At 46.2% G+C, this 21,659-nt stretch overlaps 7 protein-coding genes across 7 annotated transcripts; 4 read left to right on the top strand and 3 right to left on the bottom strand.

Moving 5' to 3' along the window:
• Positions 1-4,175: 4,175 nt before the first annotated feature.
• LOC119054926 (histone H2A type 1) lies at positions 4,176-5,231 on the bottom strand. The gene has a single exon (XM_037152980.2). It carries the CDS (start codon positions 5,203-5,205, stop codon positions 4,813-4,815), a length of 393 nt encoding a protein of 130 aa, XP_037008875.1. The 5' UTR covers positions 5,206-5,231; the 3' UTR covers positions 4,176-4,812.
• A 261-nt stretch (positions 5,232-5,492) lies between these two features.
• Positions 5,493-6,017, top strand: LOC119054930 (histone H2B type 1-C/E/F/G/I). The gene has a single exon (XM_053655965.1). The coding sequence runs from the start codon at positions 5,539-5,541 to the stop codon at positions 5,917-5,919; it is 381 nt and encodes a 126-aa protein (XP_053511940.1). The 5' UTR covers positions 5,493-5,538; the 3' UTR covers positions 5,920-6,017.
• Positions 6,018-9,669: 3,652 nt separating this feature from the next.
• Positions 9,670-10,121, bottom strand: LOC119054932 (histone H2B type 1-C/E/F/G/I). Its single transcript, XM_037152986.2, has one exon. The coding sequence runs from the start codon at positions 10,096-10,098 to the stop codon at positions 9,718-9,720; it is 381 nt and encodes a 126-aa protein (XP_037008881.2). The 5' UTR covers positions 10,099-10,121; the 3' UTR covers positions 9,670-9,717.
• A 260-nt stretch (positions 10,122-10,381) lies between these two features.
• Positions 10,382-11,228, top strand: LOC119054924 (histone H2A type 1). The gene has a single exon (XM_037152978.2). The coding sequence runs from the start codon at positions 10,421-10,423 to the stop codon at positions 10,811-10,813; it is 393 nt and encodes a 130-aa protein (XP_037008873.2). The 5' UTR covers positions 10,382-10,420; the 3' UTR covers positions 10,814-11,228.
• Positions 11,229-11,895: 667 nt separating this feature from the next.
• LOC119054920 (histone H3.1) lies at positions 11,896-12,789 on the top strand. Its single transcript, XM_053655957.1, has one exon. It carries the CDS (start codon positions 11,912-11,914, stop codon positions 12,320-12,322), a length of 411 nt encoding a protein of 136 aa, XP_053511932.1. The 5' UTR covers positions 11,896-11,911; the 3' UTR covers positions 12,323-12,789.
• A 533-nt stretch (positions 12,790-13,322) lies between these two features.
• Positions 13,323-14,089, bottom strand: LOC119054919 (histone H1.4-like). The gene has a single exon (XM_037152975.2). It carries the CDS (start codon positions 14,050-14,052, stop codon positions 13,420-13,422), a length of 633 nt encoding a protein of 210 aa, XP_037008870.2. The 5' UTR covers positions 14,053-14,089; the 3' UTR covers positions 13,323-13,419.
• Positions 14,090-19,979: 5,890 nt separating this feature from the next.
• LOC119054936 (histone H4) lies at positions 19,980-20,400 on the top strand. Its single transcript, XM_037152991.2, has one exon. It carries the CDS (start codon positions 19,999-20,001, stop codon positions 20,308-20,310), a length of 312 nt encoding a protein of 103 aa, XP_037008886.1. The 5' UTR covers positions 19,980-19,998; the 3' UTR covers positions 20,311-20,400.
• The last annotated feature ends 1,259 nt before the right edge of the window (positions 20,401-21,659 follow it).

Genomic DNA, 21,659 nt, shown 5'->3' with positions numbered 1-21,659 from the left:
AGAAGCACTCTCAAAAAGTTAAAGTTATTTCAGCCAAGGAAGACTTCTCAGATGAAACATTACTCAACAAGGTTTAGGGGAGGACAAACTGTTCTTCTTCTATCTCCCTGGGTTATTTGGCTGCTCTCACAGTCCAATTGAAGTAACACAGACGGACAGAACAAAAACTAATTTTGTGCGGCCGGAGCCCTATACATGTAGGGAACCCAAAGGCAGCCCTGAGCTAAGGAGCAGGATGGGGGGGGGGGGGAGAAGAGTGGGTGTTTGGTAATTAGATGCCGCCCTGTCCTAGGTCATCCTGATAAAAGTTGTCTGTCACAACAGTTCTTTCCGTGGGACAGGCCCTCCATTTAAATTCTTTCAGGTAGGTAAAACTTTTTATTAATTCTGCTGGGTCTCGGTTGACTTTAGCTCAAAGTAGTCCACACGCCAAAGCGGCACATTTTGGGCTGGCATCTCCTGCAGCACAAGGTGGATGCCGGGAAACTTGTTGACCTTAGAACTCACAAGCAGGGTATCAGGGGCTGGAGACTACCTGGAAAATCTGTGGCTCGTCATTTTGTTCCAAACACGTGTTTTTTTTTAGAGTAAGCATAAAAAACTGATTATTAGAGAAATTATTGTCCAAAGGAGCTTAAGCTTGTGTACAAGAGAATGTGCAATCCGAATGTGTTTAAAAAAATAAAAATAAAAGACTTTAGTAGAAGTACCAAAGCATCTCATGAAAAGAAAGAAAGACAGGAAACGATTTTCTGTTACTGGACATTATGTAAAGCCCAAGAGAGACAGAGACAAAATTGGGTCAATTGCATTGGAGTCTAGAAAGAATAAAAAGTTACATTTTCTACTATCCGATTAATGAGCAAGTTAAGAATGACAAGAAGCTACACCACGAAGTTTTGTAGGAATTTTTCTTGCAGACGCTATGTTTTTTATTTTTCCTAGTAAGATTCACAGTGTAAGGAAAGTGGTCTGAGACTTGAAAGTAAAGAAAAAAATCAGCCAAGTTGTCCGACATCATAAACAATGAAGGCCATGCAAGGGTCCTATGAAAACGAACTTTGACAGTCTCACTGTTGACTATTGAGAAAAGGTACCAGACCGATGCTCTTCCTTGATCTCATTATTAACTCATTCATGTATAAAGAACCCACTGACAAAGCCAAAGTGGGGAAGGATTGAGGGTGGGAAGTTGGAGGGGGTGGGGTGGGGTAAAGTGGCGGTGGGAAAATGGAGACAACTATATCTGAATAACAACTTTTAAAAAGTGGGTCCTGAAAAAAATAAAAATTAAAAAAAAGGAAATTTCAAAAAAAAAGGTACAAAACTGAGTGAGCTTACTTGTTACCTTGCAGAGTTTTATTTGGTAGAGATGCAAATAATTTCTCTCTAATGTGACTCCAAAGATTTATAGCCTCGTGCACAATTAATTTTGTTTTACTCTGAATCAATAATAGTATTTTAAAATGTCTTTGTTAAATTTTCTATAAATACCATCATTTGTTAAATGTTCTTTGAACCTGTCATAACATTTTCCTGTTGGTCAGTTAGATAAACTCTTTGACATGTGTTCATTCTATATTTAATGAATCATGATTTTACCTTTTGAAAGTAGCTGAGCAGGAGATGTCATGTGACTTTGATGTGACCGGAGCCAGAGGGTCTAAGGAGAGGGGCTGGTCCTTTCCCCTTTAGCTCTGGGAAATTGAGCCCCTTTCCCTCAATGCGTGACCAGTAATCTGATAAGCACGACACAGGAAGGCAGAGAGTTAGTTCAGCCAGGAAACCAGTTCTTCACCAGGCTTGGGCTCACAGAGGACCAGGAAAGGCCCCTGGTGACAGCAGGGTGGCTCTGAAGCTTGTTCAGAGATATCTAACAAAGGTGAAGGGGTGGATGGACCTCCCGTCATTGTTGTATGAAATGTTTGTCTGAAAGGCCTGCCAAGTGTTCTTCAGTTACGTTACGTGCACACACCCCTGTTTCCCTCTTTCCTGGAGCCCACTGTCTGGGGACTGAGATGCTGATTTGTAGCGCACTTGGTAACGTCAATGATTTGTGCTTATCTCAGTGGGTTCCAGTCAAGCTCCTCCAGGTACAGTTGGGTCTGCAAAATATGCGCTACATTTTGACATTTCACAAGAATAGAGGATAGCCAGGACCATGCAAACCTTGAGAGGCCTGGCCTGTCGAAGACTAGAAAACACAACCAAACATTACACTATATCTGCGCCATGAAATAATAACGCTTCTTGTTCTAAATTCACACTTTGGATTTTATTTCAATCATCTTTCTTTTGTGAGGGAGGCAGATTTTTTTCTCTATCCACCTTGGTCCTTGACCTCGGGCCCTGAATAGATAACGCTCATTAGGAAGAGAGAAAAAAATGAAAGCTTATTAACACGCATGTTTCATGTACATAGGAGAGACCCAGGGAAGTAATTCATACAGGTGCCTTCAGTTTAACTAATCATTTATTAGAGGGAGAGAGAGATTCATCATTTCCCGTATTTCTGTAGTCGTTGGTTGAACTTGTATGTGGCCTATTGGGAGGAGGCTTTAACCCACGGAGCTAACCGGCCAGGGCCTGCGCTTCAATTCAGACAGCATCTTGAACAAAGCAGGGTAGATTTGTAAAGCAGTAACAAGACAGAGGAAGCAGCAGTGATAGGCTCCTGAGGGTGGCAAACTGGGAAGGTTCGACACACAAGGCACATAAGGGAAGGGAGTGGCTAAGAGTCCGCTGTGCCTGTCGGCTCTGGTAAGAGTCCCCAGTAAGAGTCACTGGTCTCCAGGATTCATGTTCTGACTTAAAGCACAAAAAGGAGGGAAAAGAGAGAGCTTTTCTTGCAACTGCACCTTCTTAGCTGCCTTCAGCTCAGAATAACTTTTTGGCAAAGACGGAAATTAAGGGGTGGCTGATCTGTGTTCCTTCTCTTCCATGTAGATACAGTCGTGATAACCTCCCATGCTCTTCTGAACTAGGTATGTCTTTCTGATGGTCCCCGTAACAGTAAATTACATATTAGAAACAATTACAACATTTTTTAGGCTTAGTATATTATTTTGAATTTTACATTTTCTTAATTGTCATAAGGTAATGGCACAAAGACCGATTTCTGTATGTGAAATAAGGCAGGTCAGTATTTGCTTTAGAGGCTACCAAGGCCTAGCCAGTGAGTTAGGGGCTCATTAAGATACTCCTTTCCCTTGATTTCCACAGGGGTGGATTCCACTGGTTATGAGGACATTGCTTCTGCGCTACCCCAGGGAATAAGTCTGCATAGTACTTAAGATCATTTTGAACACAGCCGTTTTTAGTTCACGGTTGACAACCGCCGTGGTCCGTGCCACGACTTCACAGAGGAAAAGGTGGGTTCTGACCATATGCCTGGGAGATCAGTCTGGTTTGTAGGTCTCCCGCTGTGTTCCAATTGTTTTTGCTTGCTTTCTTGAGTAATAGGACTAGATTTCCACTAACAGGTAGAGTAAAATAAACATTTCCGGGTGAGTTTATACTCCACTTGCAAATAAGTCCATAAAAGTGCGGCTTCATTTCGTGTTGATTTAAGCGAGCTTCATTTCTTGGTTTCTGAAAAGACAACCTAAAAATTCACCATCAAGAATGCCAGCACCAGTAACGTTTAAAAAGCCCGCCCTGACGTGTGATTGGTCAGCTGTCACCCCTCTTTTCTATGATTTCTTTCATTCATATTTTAGACAGCAGGTTTACTTCGGTATACAGGGGGCACGTCGTTTGTACGTGTGCACACACTCCCTGCACAACTGGAACAGGCCGAGGCACGGTCTCCATTCCTACCCCCTGCCACCCAGGCAGCTCCTGTCCCGGCAGAGCTGCAGCTGCCTCCCGTGAAGGAAGTGCCAAAAAACTGCTGTCTAATTGTTTCTAGTTTCTTGGTGTGTAAAGTGTGAGCACCAGCTTCAGAAGCTTGCTGACTTCCTGGTGGCAGTGGAGACAACCTTAGTAGAGTTCAAGGGAAGTACACATGTGGGTTGAAGCATTTCGGCTTTTTGGAAAAACCGGGCTGCTCTGGCCAGCAGAGCAGTCAACTGGAGCTCGACCACCTTCCTGGAACAAATGGGTTGAGGGGACAAGAGGCGGGAAGAATGACAGCAAGACAAGTTCTGATCAAGCTGCAAATTTTATTTTTCCGTACTGGGTATATATATAGGGAAGAAGGGAGAAGATTAGGCTGCTTGCTATTGGCTAGCTTGAGAGAAAGGAGGGCCCGCTTATTGGTTACTGGGGTGTAACTTGTACTTGTGGACACCTCCTTTGTCCGTAGCTGATTGGCTTGTGGAGCGCTGATTGGCTTGTGGAGCGCGGGCACACGGGGGCTAGCCGGAGGTTATTTGGAAAGTCCTTGTTGATTAGAGGTTCCAATAGTCAAGGGACTGTGCCTTGTGGCTAACCGCAATGTTCTTAGCTAATGGCCAGGTGCTCGTTTCGGGGAAGTAGGAGACCTGGGCAAGGTTTCCAACACCAGGCGGTTTTGAGTTCCCTAATGGGGACTGAGTGACAAGAGCTTCACTTTCAACACTGAGGACCTGCTACACTGACTCCGTGCTCACACAATACAAAGTATCTGTGTGTGTTTGACTCGGCGGACTAGCGACTTTGTTTATATTGTTAATCTTCAATGGATACTTTCCTATTTCATAGTGTTTTCATACTGCCATCTACTTGCACATTGAGAAACCACTGTATGGATTATGCAAGCCCTTTTAGTGCCAAGGTGGGTGGCTCTGAAAAGAGCCTTTGGTTTCAACTTGTTGGCGCCGCTGCAGGCTTTTACTTGCCCTTGGCCTTGTGGTGGCTCTCGGTCTTCTTGGGCAGCAGCACGGCCTGGATGTTGGGCAGCACGCCGCCCTGCGCGATGGTCACCTTGCCCAGCAGCTTGTTGAGCTCCTCGTCGTTGCGGATGGCCAGCTGCAGGTGGCGCGGGATGATGCGCGTCTTCTTGTTGTCGCGCGCCGCGTTGCCCGCCAGCTCCAGGATCTCGGCCGTCAGGTACTCGAGCACGGCCGCCAGGTAGACGGGCGCGCCGGCCCCGACCCGCTCGGCGTAGTTGCCCTTGCGGAGCAGGCGGTGCACTCTGCCGACTGGAAACTGGAGGCCAGCGCGGGAGGAGCGTGTCTTGGCCTTGGCGCGCGCCTTGCCGCCCTGTTTTCCGCGTCCAGACATGCTGACTAGTAGCACCAAGATTTCAGCAGCAGGAAAAACAATAAAAGAAATGTACTGAAGGGAGCAACAGGACGCTAGTTATAGTGCTGGGTGGAATTGTTCAGCGCAAGATGGGATTGGTTAAAAATCTTCTCTCACATCGCTAACCAATAAGAAAGGTGATGTGATGTAATTAAATTTACATATACTCGTCACTGACACATTATCAAATCAGATCTGGATATTCTTGAGTACCTTATTTGCATGAAGCGTCTATAAAAGAAGACACTGTAGACCTCGGCGGACATTTTACAACTTCCCTTTTTTTCTCTCTTTGTTTCCTTTTCTACAGAAATGCCTGAACCAGCCAAGTCCGCCCCCGCCCCGAAGAAGGGCTCCAAGAAGGCCGTGACTAAGGCCCAGAAGAAGGACGGCAAGAAGCGCAAGCGCAGCCGCAAGGAGAGCTACTCGGTGTACGTGTACAAGGTGCTCAAGCAGGTGCACCCGGACACGGGCATCTCGTCCAAGGCCATGGGCATCATGAACTCCTTCGTGAACGACATCTTCGAGCGCATCGCGGGCGAGGCGTCGCGCCTGGCGCATTACAACAAGCGCTCGACCATCACGTCCCGGGAGATCCAGACGGCCGTGCGCCTGCTGCTGCCTGGGGAGCTGGCCAAGCACGCGGTGTCCGAGGGCACCAAGGCCGTCACCAAGTACACCAGCTCCAAGTAGACTCTGCGGGGAAGCCGCTTGTCTCCCAACCACAAAGGCTCTTTTCAGAGCCACCCACTTTTTCAGCATAAGAGTTGTAAAGACTTTAACAGTGACTGTGCTGGTTTAAGTGTCTTGCTGCTGTGTGGTGCTTGCAGCTTGAAACTTGGAAGAGGGGCACTTTCACCTTAGGCTAGTTTTTTTTCCAACTCTGACTATGGCTACAAAGCTGCCTATAAAGGACTGACATGCAGTAACATCCTGCATCTTACGTGGTTCCATGAACTCAAGTGGCTTCAGCTTGTTAATCCTAAATGTAAGTTATAATTCCAGTGTAATGGGAACCACATTGCACACTTCTAGTGGGTGGATATGCATAAAGCAACAATGTAACGTCTAAACACAAAAGGAATTGGGCAATTAGTGTGCACGAAAGTCAAGAAGGGATGTCACGGGTTCCAGGATAGAGCCTCTTAGTTTCAATGAAAAATTCTTTAATATGTTTTGAATGCTGAGCACATTGGTGAAATACCACATTGTAGCTTGTGGTAGTAAAAGTCCAGGAAAGAATGACTCGTAAAGGTACTTTGATGCCTCCCCTTTAAATTATGTTACTGTTTTCCCCAGGGTGGAATTTTTATATTTATTTTTATCCTAGTCAGCAAACATTTCACTTTTTACATAGAAAGAACTATGTTATTCTGGTTGAAACACCTTCACTCTCCTGCACTCTGTAGGCATATGTGATAGTGAAAATTTACACTTTTGGATGGATGATTACGAATCTATTGAAGGTTGTAACTTGCCATGTGCAGAATCCCATGTGGAATAAATGCTGTGCATGTACCTACGACATAGTGGTAGAATTTCAAATCAGGTAGGAAAACTGCAATAATATCCCGTACATTCTCGTGTAGTTTCTTGAATAATAAATTTCCCACTTTCTACACGGCACATATGTGCACACCAACAATCAATGTGTAAACACTCCCACAGAACTACAGAAGCAAGACATGTAAAAATAAAAACCAAAAAATAAACCAATAGCTGTACTCAATGAGAGATATTAACAAGTCAGTTTTGCTTTCCATTGCCCCTTAAATATGCCTTAAGCAAGTCTATCTGGCCTTCAACAGGATTTCCCCGAAATTATGTCCAACAGTGAGAGCACCCACCAGTTCTTCCCCACCCCCGGAGCAGACAGAACTGTGTATACGTTTCTTTCAAATTCTAAATATACGTATCTTAGTGTGCAGCGCAGAATGATGTCATCCAATTACCACCTGGTCTCTGAACTCTGATATGTTGGATCACAAGACAAAGGCAATCAAGGTGCAGTTGAAACTGAAGTGGGTAATTGCCTGAATGTAAAATAGAGAGATTATCCAAGTGAACCCAGTGTGGTTACAGAGGTTCTTAACCGTGAAGGAGGGAATCAGAACAGAGAACTAGAGGGCTGGCTTTGGGCTGTGAGAAGCGGGGGGGCCCATGAGCTAAGGACGCAGGATGGGCTCCTGGAGCTAGAAAAGACAAACAAGCCCCCGTTACAGCCCCAGGGAGGAATGCAACCTGCTGACTCCTTGATTTGGCTTCAGTGCGACCCTGGTTCCAACGCTCATCTAAGTCCTATAAAATAGCCAGTGTGCATTTCACCACATTTGTAATAATTCACCAGACCAGAAATAGGAAATTAATACACTTATGTAAATTGAAGTTATTACCTAATGTATTCACAGGTTTTAAATAGAACTATAGATTTAAAATTAAATGTGTAAATATCAAAATCAGTATAGATGCATGTAAATTATTTCTAAATATTTCAGGGCTCACAGAATTTGGTAATTGCTCTAATTTTAACAGTTGCAATTTACACTGCCTTTTTTTTTTTTTTCACTAGTGTCTGGAATGTCTGGCTATAACCACAGAAAGTCTAATTTCAGGGAAAAACATTTTATCTACTTGCTGCAGTATTATTATTACTTCTGATGATAATGCTACTTCAAAAGCCTGGCCTCCATTATAGCTAATGTATAGAAGTAATGATAAAATGTCTATAAATAACTTCTTGAATTCTACATATCCCTAAAGTATTTAAATTTATCATAAGTATTGTATGTGTATTAACAAAAGTGTCAGCAAAGTTGAGTTTAGTAATATTGTCATTTTGCAAATAAAAAACAGTCTGTGAGAACCGAAGTTATTTACCTGGCAGAACCGGACTTCCAGCCGATGTCTTCCGATGCTATGATCTTTCAAAGATGTCTACGTAGAATGCAAAGTCAAATTTATAGAAATCTATAGGTTTCTTACCATTTTAAGACGTAGATTTCCAAAGATGTTCTCCTCTCCCTAGCACCAGGCTACATTTCTTTCCTTGGTGTATTCCAGTTCACCTTTCACATGTCCCAGGTCAGCCTAACAGGAGGGCGTGGTCGCGCTGGCAGGTGAAGCCCCCTGCGTACTTGGAGCCTGCACTTCACTCTGCTGGTATGGACACTTTCCCCCCCTGATGGTGGTCAACCCTCTCGGGACCGTGCCTTCCTGGAGAGCAGGAAAGTGTCTCCTATTGTTCTCAAAGTGCCCGACGGTGAGAGGAGCCCCATAAGCAAACTCTTTCAGAAGTAGAAATAGCTCTTTAAATCAAGGACGCTTGGTGCCCGGGTGTCCACGGGCATGTCCATTCAGAAACAAACAACGAAGAAAACCCCGCAAAGCATTACTGGTTATTTTTACAAACATAATTAAATAAACGTCACACAGGTGTGTTGGAACAGGCCAAACTAGAGCTGGTGTTCTTTCTGCACCCTGCTTCAGGGTGGAGAGCTCCACACACAAATGGTAGTCATTAAAATCTCGATAATGAGAAGGAGTAACGGTAGACACCAGGCTCAGAACTCAGGGGAGGCGCTGATGCCGGGAGTGGAGCAGTGACTCAGGGGAAAGGCCCAAGCAGGGCACTCGGGCCAACCGTTGCACCAGGAACTGAGACCGGAGCTGATGCAGAAACCAGAGCTCCCTCTTGTCACCCTCCCCTTCCAGATCCCCAAGCTTTGCCTGGGAGTGTCTGCAAATGAAGTTTGGTGTGCACCTCTGCAGCCGGTTTGCCATAGAAAATGCAAAGATTCAGGGAGTCCCTGGGTCAGAGAAATGGCTTACTGGGCTGAGTACGTGTGCCGCCCTGTAGATGTTCTCCAACGGACCATGGCTCATCATATTCAGGTGTCACATTGTCCTGAGAGAACAGTGCATTCAACTCTGGGTTGAAAGAGCCCTTGCGTTCCGAGTTAAGACGCTTGGAGAAAGCCCTTACCCAGGACTCTAATGGCCTCAGGAAAAGGGCGGGGGGGGGGGGGGGAAATTAGGCCACACAAAGAAACGCGGCCGAAGAACCACAGCGACACCTAGAGGACATTCCTCTTCTAGAGCCGGATTATCTAAAGTAGCTGGGCCTCTTGAGGCGCTGAGATGACGCTGAGATGAAAAAAAAAAAAAGACCAAATATGTCAGGGTCCAACCCTCAGCTCCATGGAACACCGCAACCAGACCACACAGCCCCTTCGCAAATTTTTAAAGGTGAGCTCAGAGAACTGGAGAGACAGCCAAGGCTTCTAGACACGTGTAGGCTTACACCCTGGGGTCCCCCTAGATCAGACAAAGTTGTACAGACACTCTACAGCCCGGACGCTCGGTGACGTTCTCCTAAATATTGGCAGTAATGCTCACTGATGGTCATGCCAGTACGCAGCTCTTTACATAAACACATGAGTGGCTCTGAAAAGAGCCTTTGTGGTTGGGAGACAAGCGGCTTCCCCGCAGAGTCTACTTGGAGCTGGTGTACTTGGTGACGGCCTTGGTGCCCTCAGACACCGCGTGCTTGGCCAGCTCCCCAGGCAGCAGCAGGCGCACGGCCGTCTGGATCTCCCGGGACGTGATGGTCGAGCGCTTGTTGTAATGCGCCAGGCGCGACGCCTCGCCCGCGATGCGCTCGAAGATGTCGTTCACGAAGGAGTTCATGATGCCCATGGCCTTGGATGAGATGCCCGTGTCCGGGTGCACCTGCTTGAGCACCTTGTACACGTACACCGAGTAGCTCTCCTTGCGGCTGCGCTTGCGTTTCTTGCCGTCCTTCTTCTGCGCCTTGGTCACGGCTTTCTTGGAGCCCTTCTTCGGGGCGGGTGCGGACTTGGCTGGTTCAGGCATGGTCACGGAAGAAAAGAACCTACCAAGAGAAAAAGTAGCGGCAGACCACGCCGTGTCCTTATTTATATAGAACCTGAAATGCAAATAAGGTGCTAACCTAGAAATTAGTCTCTGATTGGTGGCTATTCAGAGCAACGTCAAGATAATTAGTTCTGTCCAATCAGAACGCAAGAATCACAAATGTGCATTTTCATTTGTTAAAATGAAGTTACTATCTTGACCAATAAAATATTTCCTTTTGCGGTGCCAAAAATGATTATAAGAGTTCTTGCCGTGGCACTTTTCACTTGATCATCTGCTTAGTGTTCAAGTCCTAAGAAAAATGTCTGGACGTGGAAAACAGGGCGGCAAGGCGCGCGCCAAGGCCAAGACACGCTCCTCCCGCGCTGGTCTCCAGTTTCCAGTCGGCAGAGTGCACCGCCTGCTCCGCAAGGGCAACTACGCCGAGCGGGTCGGGGCCGGCGCGCCCGTCTACCTGGCGGCAGTGCTCGAGTACCTGACGGCCGAGATCCTGGAGCTGGCGGGCAACGCGGCGCGCGACAACAAGAAGACGCGCATCATCCCGCGCCACCTGCAGCTGGCCATCCGCAACGACGAGGAGCTCAACAAGCTGCTGGGCAAGGTGACCATCGCGCAGGGTGGCGTGCTGCCTAATATCCAGGCCGTGCTGCTGCCCAAGAAGACCGAGAGCCACCACAAGGCCAAGGGCAAGTAAAAGCCTGCAGCGGCGCCAACAAGTTGAAACCAAAGGCTCTTTTCAGAGCCACTAACTTTTTTACTGAAAGGGCTTGCATTTTTTTTTTTATGCAAGTAGTTGAAACTGAAATTTACTGTGCTTTGCTAGTAGACGTCGGTACTTAAATAACCCCATAAACTCGAAGTTAACCATCAACTTGGAAGTGCAATAAACGCGAAAGTTAGCCAAATAAATGAAAACCACCGAGGCTTGGTTTAAGATACATAGTTACAGCAAATTTAGTAAATGAGCGGCAAGGAAACCATTCTTCAGACTTCTTTGATCTGTGTTTTGCATCATTATCCCCAACTCTGCTGGGCCCCAGGCAATTGTAAATAAAAAAGCAGTAACACATGCCTCCGAGTCAGGTTCTTTAGGCGGGTCTTTTCAGAGGTTAGGGTAACTTTAAAAAAGCTTTAAGTAATCTTTTCGTATCGTTTGAAAGCTGGAGTATTTTTTAACTGCATTCTACGCAAACCTCGTTCGAAAGTGTAAGGCGTAGTCTTTATATGACAATGTATGTTGCCATAGTTAAAATACCAAATGAAATTACTTCAGTGTTCTTGGAGCATTTACAAAAAGTATATCGAAACAGAATATTTAAAGAGGTGTAAACTCAGGAAAAAATAAAGATCTCTACGTTAGAACATGGAAACGGAGAAATAGATCTGACTCTAGCTTTCCTAAACTTCAATGAGATTAAAAAGAATCACTTGACCAACCCCACCTGGTGCGCGCCTTTTCAAAATAATTAGTTTCAGGTGCAAAATTTAAAAATTTTATTAAGCAAACAAGATACATAATTGCAGCAATCTGCGAGGGGAAAAAGGTACAGTTTGCGAAGAAAAGGTATACAGACACAAGATGCAAGGAAGGGTAGAAATGCCTTGCTGAAGGGGTGGATAACAGGAAGATGTTAATTTTGCCGGAAGTTCCAGCAATCAAGGAGGGGACCTGGCTTCCAATACTTTCACTTCGAGCTTGATAGACAGATGCCTCTCCCAATAAGCGCTGGACTTGCCTTATATATACACACACCGGTGCAGGGGATGCATCTTCATTCCTCTGCCGTTTGAAATGGCCCGGACTAAGCAGACAGCGCGCAAGTCCACCGGCGGGAAGGCCCCGCGCAAGCAGCTGGCCACCAAGGCGGCCCGCAAGAGCGCGCCGGCCACAGGCGGCGTCAAGAAGCCGCACCGCTATCGCCCGGGCACGGTGGCTCTGCGCGAGATCCGCCGCTACCAGAAGTCCACCGAGCTGCTGATCCGCAAGCTGCCCTTCCAGCGCCTGGTGCGCGAGATCGCCCAGGACTTCAAGACTGACCTGCGTTTCCAGAGCTCTGCCGTCATGGCGCTGCAGGAGGCGTGCGAGGCCTACCTGGTGGGCCTGTTCGAGGACACCAACCTGTGCGCCATCCACGCCAAGCGCGTCACCATCATGCCCAAGGACATCCAGCTCGCGCGCCGTATTCGCGGGGAGCGGGCGTAAGCTGTCCTCTCAGCGTGTGGTGACCTTGAACCCAAAGGCTCTTTTCAGAGCCACCCAAAATTCCAATTAGAGCTGTAGGAAAAGTGTAGTATTTAGTTCCCCGTACCACTTAACAGTGCGCAGCAAATAGTTGCAGTCTTGTCCTTGATATCTATACTTTGCCAGAAGACGTAATCAAGGCAGGTTGTATGTGGCACAGTTTAAACCGAATTGTTCCTAACTCACCGGGAACCTTTGAGACCACAGCTCCAGTTTCCCACAAGGGCGGAAATAGGAAAAATAACATCTTGCAAATAAAGGGTTTTGTTAACTCCATTTGCCACCCACAATTCATAAAGGGATCTGTCTTGGGGCGATTGGTGAACACCAACTTTCAAATAGCTCTGCAGCTTTTTCTACACAAAGCTTCAGGTTTGGTGGAGTAAATTCTCACAACCCAAAAATTAATTAAAAAACCACCCAACACCTTAGCGTAGTGATTTTACCCTTAGTCAAACTTGCAAGTGATAGTAACATTACTGTATTTCAACCTGACTACTGAAAGGGTTGGCTCCTACTCACATGGCCAGCACTCTGGCACCTTTAAAAATGTAATTTTAAAGGTGCAATGGCAGGAAATGAATCAATACTGGGGATAGTTGTGGGGAAGGACAATAAAAGTAACCCTGTAATCATTACAATGGAAAGTGATTAATCGTCATGGCTCTGAACAGCTTTATTTCCTTACCTGGAAGCTGGTTTGTTTGCATCTTTCTACTCCCTAATGGTACACAAATTCTCATGCATAGCACTGAATCCCAATCTACTGCACGCTTGTAATCACCTGGCTTGTCTGCAGCGTAAACTGATGCGTGAAAAGCTACCTAAGTGGTAACCTTGGACATAAAGGCTCTTTGTAGCGCCAACTGCCTTTTCTGGTAAACGTTATTTGTGCGCAGTACTTGCCTGTGTTACTATACAGACCCGCTAGGAACCAGAAAGCTGGAAACACTCACCGCGCCCCCCCCCCCCCCACTGTAAGTGGCATCACAAGCTCTTTACCAGATTATCTGGGTGGCTCTGAAAAGAGCCTTTGTATTATCAGACAGTCTCAATGCTCACTTCTTCTGGGGGACAGCCTTTTTAGGTTTGGCAGACTTTGCCTTGGCCGCCTTGGGCTTAGTAGGGGCCTTGGCTGGACTTTTGGCCGCCTTCTTGGGTTTTGCCGCTTTCACCTTTTTCGGGGTCTTGGTCACTTTCTTGGCTCCTGCAGCCGCCGCCGGCTTCTTCGCCTTCTTCGGGGTCTTCTTGACGCTCTTCTTGGGGGTGGCGGACCCTGCGGCCTTCTTGGCCGCCCCAACAGCCTTTTTGGGCTTGGGCGCACCCGCCTTCTTGGCCTTGGGCTTGACCTCGCCGGAGGCCGCCTTCTTGTTGAGCTTGAAGGAGCCCGAGGCGCCGGTGCCCTTGGTCTGCACCAGGGTGCCCTTGCTCACCAGGCTCTTGAGGCCCAGCTTGATGCGGCTGTTGTTCTTCTCCACGTCGTAGCCCGCGGCCGCCAGCGCCTTCTTGAGCGCGGCCAGCGACACGCCGCTGCGCTCCTTGGAGGCGGCCACGGCCTTGGTGATGAGCTCGGACACAGGTGGCCCGGCCGCCTGGCGCTTGGCGGCGCCGGCCGCCTTGCTGGCCTTCTTCTTCACCGGAGCCTTCTCCGCAGCGGGAGCGGGTGGCGCGACGGGAGCGGTTTCAGCCATGGCTGTTGGTGCCGATTCCTGAGAGTAAAAAAGTAAAGTCTCCCAATTCAGCAGCCAAGCCCAGGAGCGCGTCTATATAAACACACGGCGGCGCCGCGCGCTGATTGGTTCACACTCGCTCTTCCTCCCTGAAGGCCTTGCAGGCTCAGCTCGGGCCCAGGGCTGTGTTTGTTTCAATCCAAGAAAGCTGCAAAATTAAAATTTCTGGCCGAGGAATCGCACCAATTCTGCTGTACAATGCACAGGAACAGCTCAAGCTTTGAGACTGTCATAATTTTCCCTCCTGGTTAGTATCGCCTCGGTCTCAGCAATTGTCAAAACCCCCCGACACTGTGAGAGATTCGCATGTCAGAGAGTCAACTTGTTGATTTTTGTTTAAATTATAAATGTTTCCCTTTGTGTCTTCAATATCTTGCTCTCTAATAATGTTTTATACTTTCTTGGCTTCTCATACATTTCAAGAACTGCTTTATTCTCATTGAGATTTGCCTAGAATATCTTTTTCATATGAGGGGAAATAACACAGGCTCTTAAAGGATTTCTCTGCAAGATCCATACTAAAGGATGCTTGTAATAACCACAATTCCAAATAAGAAAAGCCTTTATTTTGTCTGAAAAAAAGCTTTATCATAGCTTTTTCTGACTATTTGCAGGGCTAGGTAATGTTTGGCTTCTAGCAGTCAACATTTAATTAGGAAAATGGGATGTGGAATATTCCATGATTGTCTTGTGAGGGTCCTATGGTTGTGGCAGTAACTGAAGCAGAGTAGTTTCAGGGAGGGGCACAAAAGACAGTTGGATCCTTTTATGGGTTAAAAAATTCCTGTTTTCTTAGAGGACGTCAGTTATTCTAATGTTCACCAGCTTTGGGGGTACAGAAGTTTGCCAAGCTTGGGGAACCCATGTTTTATCAAAGGATTCACATGATAACACCATTGAGGAATAATACATAGCTCACACACATTCAGAATTTCCTCACGACAAGGACATTTCAAAACAAGCATGCGTTATATTTACAACTCAAATTCTTATTTAAGGAAAGATATACCTGTATAGGAAACACATTACAGCTTGTGCTTTACGGTGAGTAAAAAATGGATCGATGGCAGAGAAGTTAGATAGGACAAGGGCATCGATGTCTGGGCCATTCTCACTAAATGCTATTTTTGCTACACGTGGAAAAACTCAGTATTTTGTAGTTGCAGATGTAACTGAATGAGCTTGACCAGAATCACATGTTAAATGAACTGCAAAAATAGAAATCGAGATACACTTCACTAAATAGTTAATTTTTGTTGTATGTAAGCAATGGCTAAGCCTCCCTTCAGGGAGACAATGCCTTGGATGTGATTCACCTGTCTCCTTGACTTGCTTGCTGTGTGTGAATGAAACTACCTACCAACAACTATGTCTCATTTCTGGATAGAACATACCAAGTGGTAAACTTGGTCACAAAGTGATTTGACCCCTTTTTTCACTCCTCAAACTATACGTTCGTCTTCAACATATTATGGGCATCATGAAGCACACACAAGTCTGTGTTTCACTAGGGCTGTGAAAGAAAATGCTGGAATCCGACAGCAAAGCGAAAAAACGACCAAACAACAACAACAAAAACCCATAGGCTTTCTCCTTGATACCATTAAAGTCAACACATGACTGGTTTATTCATGCATAACATCCAATTCAGACATGAAAAAATTAATGAGTTAATAGAAATTAAAACTGTGACTCAAATGCATGAGAGGGGAAGAGAAATAAGGTCAATACAAATCATTTTCATGTGCAGTGTGTATTCACTTGCTACAGAGTTCACGTACTGTATTCCTTAAAAAATGGGTTGACGTTATAGTTTCCGCAGCACCGCCAAAGTCCTAGCCGTGTCTCAGCCATCGGAGTGCAGGACATCTCCAAGGTACCTCCCCGTTCACCTGCGTGCTTGCTGAAGACCTTCCTCTATGTCTACGACTCTCCACAGGAGCGACCTCACCGAAGTAGCTTCCAATCAAACAATAACCTTCCGTTGATATCTTTATACTATCTTTTGGCAACAGCACCATGCTTTCATTATCTAACCCCAAAACATTTCAATTCTTCCATTTGTCTGTCACCAAGTTCCATGCACTCTTCCTAAAATCACTGCTCCTCTTTCATTCTCTCCATCGTGGTTGTAATTCTAGCCCCTCTCTTTCTTGTCTGGACCAGCTCTTCTCACTTACTGGGCTTCTTTCTCTCATTCTCTAATTTTATCCTCTGTGTGGCTGTCAATGAATATTCCTCAAGTGAGCTCCAAACATATATGGCCCATCTTTCATTGGCTTTCTAATTTAAGAAGCACTTCAGTGTGGCATTCGAATTCTTTCGCCAACTACAGAGTGCGAAGATGTTAAATCATCATTTTGGCAGCATGGTTTAGTGGAACAAGCATGAGGTTTTCTAACCTGCGGTATGTATTTGAATCTGGTTTTGCATTCAAAAGCTGCATGATGTTGGTCTGTTCATGTAACCTTTTGGAGTAACTTTTTCAGGATTTTTTTGTTTTTGTTCCCCACTCCTCGCCCTATTTTAAAGCCAAGGTGTACGTGAAACCAATGACATACTTTGAAATGTTTATATACGCAATTTCCAATCCCTTAAACTAGATGAAATTGCTCCCTCTTTTGAGCTGCTATTATTGATTTCTTCATGTTATCTGCACCCTCGTCCACTCCAAAATCTTCCTAGCAGACCGAACAACCAGGACGATGTTTGATCTCGCAGATACGGCCTGCAGTCTTTTCTATATAGGAACGTGCACCAATAACATGCAGGGAATCTTTATGGAACCAGGACTCATGAGGGTCCTGAATCCCATCCCAGGGCCGCCTTCTGCTATTGTAGCTTCTGCCTAAATGCTTGTTTTCTGTGCTACCACGCTCTGCACAGGACTGTTGACACAATAGTGCTGAACACTTGTCGTTATTCATTTTAAATTGAATGAGAGCCCTACCCCACTGGGTGGGGCCTGGGTCTCCATTGAAGGTGCAGAACAATTACAAAGTAAATCGCCTGTTGTGAGTTCCTGCCTTGGAGCTCTGGGCCGCCCAGAGCGCCTCTCCCTACAGAGCATCAATCCCCGCACTGACATCGGCAGAGGAATTGGAGTTTTTGCAACCCTGTTGCTATCAGACGTCATGAAGGACTGTGAACCTACTGGACTCTTTCTCCCTTCAGATGTTGGGGAAAGAAAACAATTCTGTCAACAGAATGACCCTTCTGTATCAATATACTTTATAAAACAACGTAATTTTTTTAGTAAACATTAACAGATTTACATACATGTAAGTTAGCACACAAGTAACCGCAGTTGGAAGAATTTCACATGTCTTATAAAGCAGAAGAAAGAAAAATGTGTGATCATTTTCAGAGACGGGCTACACCTTGTGACAATCTTCAGTACGTGTCTATTCTGAGAGACTACCCACCTAAGTCCAGAGGCCACACATCTGCCGATTATTCATCCCACCACCCAGGAGGGACCTCTCCACTGTGAAAAACTGAAGTTGGGGCTGAATCTGTAGAAAATTTTCTCTCAATTTCTAAGGGAAGAGTGAAAACTCAGACTCACTCTTTCTCCAAGAAAACTCTCTAAGGAAGTAGAGAAAGGAAATAACCTCTTTACTGTTTATAAATGGAAAAAAATCATCGCCGTTTTTCTTACACCTCCGTTAGGCTTCTGAAGCTAACGAGAGTTTCATTCTTACAAGGTGGCCTTGGCCTTGTTGCTTTCTGCTCGATCTTAACATCCAGAGCCTCTCCCGGCTGTCAGGGCTCAACCACAGAGGGATTCTCAGCTATCTTTGTGTCCTTGACTTTTCCATACAACTGAGGAAGCGTATGGGCCCATTCCCAGGGTAACACTTGTAAGCATTTAAGAAAGTAGGCATAGGATTACAAAGAAAAAGCCATTATGTTAAAATAGTGTCATTGAAGTAAAAACTCCAAATTGGTGAAGTATTAACATATTTGCTTTTTATCAATACTTTAAACCACAAGATTACGCACATGACCAAGGATTGCCACAGTTTATGGGGAGAGATACATTTAAATGATATTTGGAGATACAGACAGCTGAAGTGCATTGCCATGTAACGGTAGCGCAGGCCCAGCCGAACACACTGCGTGCTGCCTGCTTTGTAAACAGAGGAAATATGAGCAATCAGCTGGAGGGTAGTAAACACCGATGAAGTTTTTGTTCTCTTTACACAAGTGCCCAAGTGCTCTGCACCCCGGTGTGCATCCCCGCTGAAGAACTCCACTCTGGGATTTGTGTCCCACAACTCACAGAGCAGCTTTGTTGAGCTTGGTCCTCCTTACAAACTGTTAACGGGAGGGCCCAAGTTAAAGGACTCCTGCTCCCCTGTTTTGTCTCGCTTGTGAGAGAAGAATTCGGTGAGAGACAGCATGTATGGTGCAAGTTACATAGCAGGTGTGTTTATGAAAAACAGCTGAGCTGCGAGTCGGCACCCGGCTGGTCAGAGTGCCCCTGTGGCTGGGATTCTAGGGGATGTGTGCTTACAGCCAGCTTGTAGGTTCCCCTTCCCCCTCCCCTCTCTAGACCTTGGGATTAATACACAGTTTCAAAGTCTTTCTTTTCCAGAGAGAGGAAACGATACACGCAGATTTCAATGGCTCGCCTCCTCCTGCACTATCGTAATTTCTCTCGTGATGTTCAGAATGCCTGGCAATCCTATCTGCCCAGGCTCTGGTCTGCTGAACAAATGAGTGAGACAGGTCTCCTCCCCCCTCTCTGCCTTGGTTTGCTCTCTATCCTGCCTAACACAGACCATGGAGGAAAGCCAAGGCTACCCAAAGTCCACTTGACCTCCCCAACAGAATGAATGATGAATTAATTATTCAAGTACTTATCATTTTGAGTTGTTCTCAGAACAAGTGTAGGGTTCAGGAAGGGGCCTCCGTGAAGTGCGCCATCTTGGCACACAGATAATTTGCAGCTGAAATCATTAAAGCCCAACAAAGTCAGAAGAGTTTCTTTCTAATTTTAAATCTCATTATAAGTAAAAATCTGCTTCGTGAAGGAAGCATTATCATGATTGTCTTACCACATTCACTTTAGCTCTTATGAGTTAAGGATGATAGACAGAAGGGATCCATGCCGAAATCCGCTCACCGGATTTTCCTCTGTACCGTTGCTTCTGAGTTCTCTAACAAGATTTTCCCCCACTTTCACTGCCTTAGGTTGCCTATTTCCCCCTTTGAAATCCCAGACCCCTCCCCCTTCCTCCTTTCTCCAAAATGACACATATGTCTCGTTTTGCCTGTCTTTGGAATTCTCATTCTTACAGGAATTCCCCATATATGTGTATTTAAATTTGATTTTCTCTCCCTAATCTGCCGCTTTTATTAGCCCAGCTAGAAGAGCTTGGAAGAAAATTACTTTTTTTTCACAGCCCCACAGAAGGTTTCGCAAATTAGGATACTCTTGTCAGGTTCATCGTCTTAGAAGGGTGTGTACCGAAAAGAGGTATAATTAATGTTGACTGTCTATTTACAGAAGTTAAACAATTTGCATAGGTTAGCTCATTTAAGTGTCTTGTAAAGAACGACAGGCATTAAATCACTATTTCATATTTTGGAAAATCTGAAGTACAAGTGTTAAGCTTCTCTGTGGAATGTATATAAAAGATCGCACTTAATAGCTCCGAGTATTGTATGCGAACACATATATGCCCAAGTATAGAAGCATTTATTAAATGCCAACTCCAAGATTCAGCCTTGCTTCCGGGTCTCGGCAGCTCCGAGCAAGGACAAATGAACGAGGAGCTGGAACTGAGTTGGTCACCGCCCCTGTTTTTGCGGTTTCCAATCAGGTCCGACGAGTTGCTATAAAAATGCGAGCTGGGTAAGCAACAGCACTGCATTGCAGGCTTAGCATTTGATCTCACCATGTCTGGTCGTGGCAAAGGCGGAAAGGGTCTTGGCAAAGGTGGCGCCAAACGCCACCGTAAAGTCCTGCGTGATAACATCCAGGGCATTACCAAGCCCGCCATCCGCCGTCTGGCCCGCCGCGGCGGCGTGAAGCGCATCTCCGGCCTCATCTACGAGGAGACCCGCGGGGTGCTCAAGGTCTTCCTGGAGAACGTGATCCGGGACGCCGTCACCTACACGGAGCACGCCAAACGTAAGACGGTCACCGCCATGGACGTGGTCTACGCGCTCAAGCGCCAGGGCCGCACCCTCTACGGCTTCGGCGGCTGAGACACCCGCTAGCTCGCTTATAAAGCAAAACCAAAGGCCCTTTTTAGGGCCACATATCCGCTCAATAAAAAGAGCTGTCACTTCATGACACTTAACGGTGTTTTTTCTGTAGTCGTGGGGTGTGGTGCTGTTGATGGTGGCTTAATTACTTTGACATTTTTGTTTCCCACTTCTCCACGTTTAAATTCATAGCAGTAAGTCAGTTTGTATTTGCTATGTACTATCAGCATAGTAAGGTTTTAAAAGTAGAAGAGTGTAGATTAGTGTTTTTTTCAAGTAAGGTGTGTCTTGACTTTAAGCATAGGTGTGGATAAGTATTACACAAACCTCGGGTAGGAGTCACTCAGACCGGGGGTTAAAAACCGTTCCCAAGGTAGGAAGGTGCTGGGTGTCGCCCGGCCTGAGGACAGCAGGCCCGAGAGGTGGTAGAACAACCCTTGTGTGGAACGCGAGTTACTGAATGGCCAGGGGGCACATGTCTTCCCCACAGAGTTGGACGAATCAGGGATGTTCCAGTGGGACCAGAGTAACAGCTACATTGTTGTTGAGTCTTTGTAATAGTGGCTTAACTTTTCTAAACGTGGTTTTCAATTCTTTGTTTAGACAGGATGGGCTATTAGCCTGAAGTTTCTTTTAAGGAAACCTGATACCAAATGAGCTTCTTCCTTGGTACTTCTGTGTCCACACTGCACAGAACCCCAGGACTCATTACATGTCAGGGACGGAGGGGTGGACTATATGTATGTCCTAGGCACTCGGAATCTGGAAGTTTTAAAGTAATGTCTCTTTAGAAGCGTAGTTCTTGACAATGTGGATCAAACCTTTCTGAGAATCCGTTGAAAACTACACATACAGACATAGACATTTCACGGGGCTCATATACCTACAGCAGCGATGGTCAGCTTGTTCTTTTCCATATATCACGTTCTCAGAGCATAGTACTGGGTGGGCAGCACCTATGTGTTCTGAGAACTTAGAGAAAGCCAAGTTCCCAATGGAAGGAAGTCTGGGTGAGGGACCCGCTGTCTGTGCTTCAAACAAGCCCCCCCACCAGGTGATCCCGACGCAGTCTGGTTTGGGGACCACTGCCCTAGATCCTCAGGATGTAATGCAGTGCTTGTCAGTTAAACGAGTGAACCTCGTGGAAGCTGTCCGGCTGCCCAGAAGGCTCCGGGCAGTTGCAGGCATCTCCCCAGTGGCCATTTGCCCTCCTCCTCTTATACAGCACCGGGTCCACTCATCTCTCTCCCACCTTGTGCTCCAGGGAAGGCAGAGTCCGCTGCAGCCTCAGGGATCCACTCCTGACCCAACCCCACCAGCCCTCCTGGTCCCCTGCTCCGTAGTAACCC

Source organism: Artibeus jamaicensis, unplaced genomic scaffold, assembly GCF_021234435.1.
Source record: "Artibeus jamaicensis isolate MK-2021 breed Jamaican fruit bat unplaced genomic scaffold, CSHL_Jam_final scaffold_1689, whole genome shotgun sequence".
NCBI classification, from domain to species: Eukaryota; Metazoa; Chordata; class Mammalia; order Chiroptera; family Phyllostomidae; genus Artibeus; species Artibeus jamaicensis.
The sequence above is the reverse complement of the archived record's forward strand: the minus strand, read 5'-3'. Positions and strand labels throughout refer to the sequence as shown.

What these genes read in the sequence shown, in the direction of transcription:
- LOC119054926 (XM_037152980.2), bottom strand. Translation starts at nt 5,205, where the DNA reads ATGTCTGGACGCGGAAAACAGGGCGGCAAGGCGCGCGCCAAGGCCAAG.
- LOC119054930 (XM_053655965.1), top strand. Translation starts at nt 5,539, where the DNA reads ATGCCTGAACCAGCCAAGTCCGCCCCCGCCCCGAAGAAGGGCTCCAAG.
- LOC119054932 (XM_037152986.2), bottom strand. Translation starts at nt 10,098, where the DNA reads ATGCCTGAACCAGCCAAGTCCGCACCCGCCCCGAAGAAGGGCTCCAAG.
- LOC119054924 (XM_037152978.2), top strand. Translation starts at nt 10,421, where the DNA reads ATGTCTGGACGTGGAAAACAGGGCGGCAAGGCGCGCGCCAAGGCCAAG.
- LOC119054920 (XM_053655957.1), top strand. Translation starts at nt 11,912, where the DNA reads ATGGCCCGGACTAAGCAGACAGCGCGCAAGTCCACCGGCGGGAAGGCC.
- LOC119054919 (XM_037152975.2), bottom strand. Translation starts at nt 14,052, where the DNA reads ATGGCTGAAACCGCTCCCGTCGCGCCACCCGCTCCCGCTGCGGAGAAG.
- LOC119054936 (XM_037152991.2), top strand. Translation starts at nt 19,999, where the DNA reads ATGTCTGGTCGTGGCAAAGGCGGAAAGGGTCTTGGCAAAGGTGGCGCC.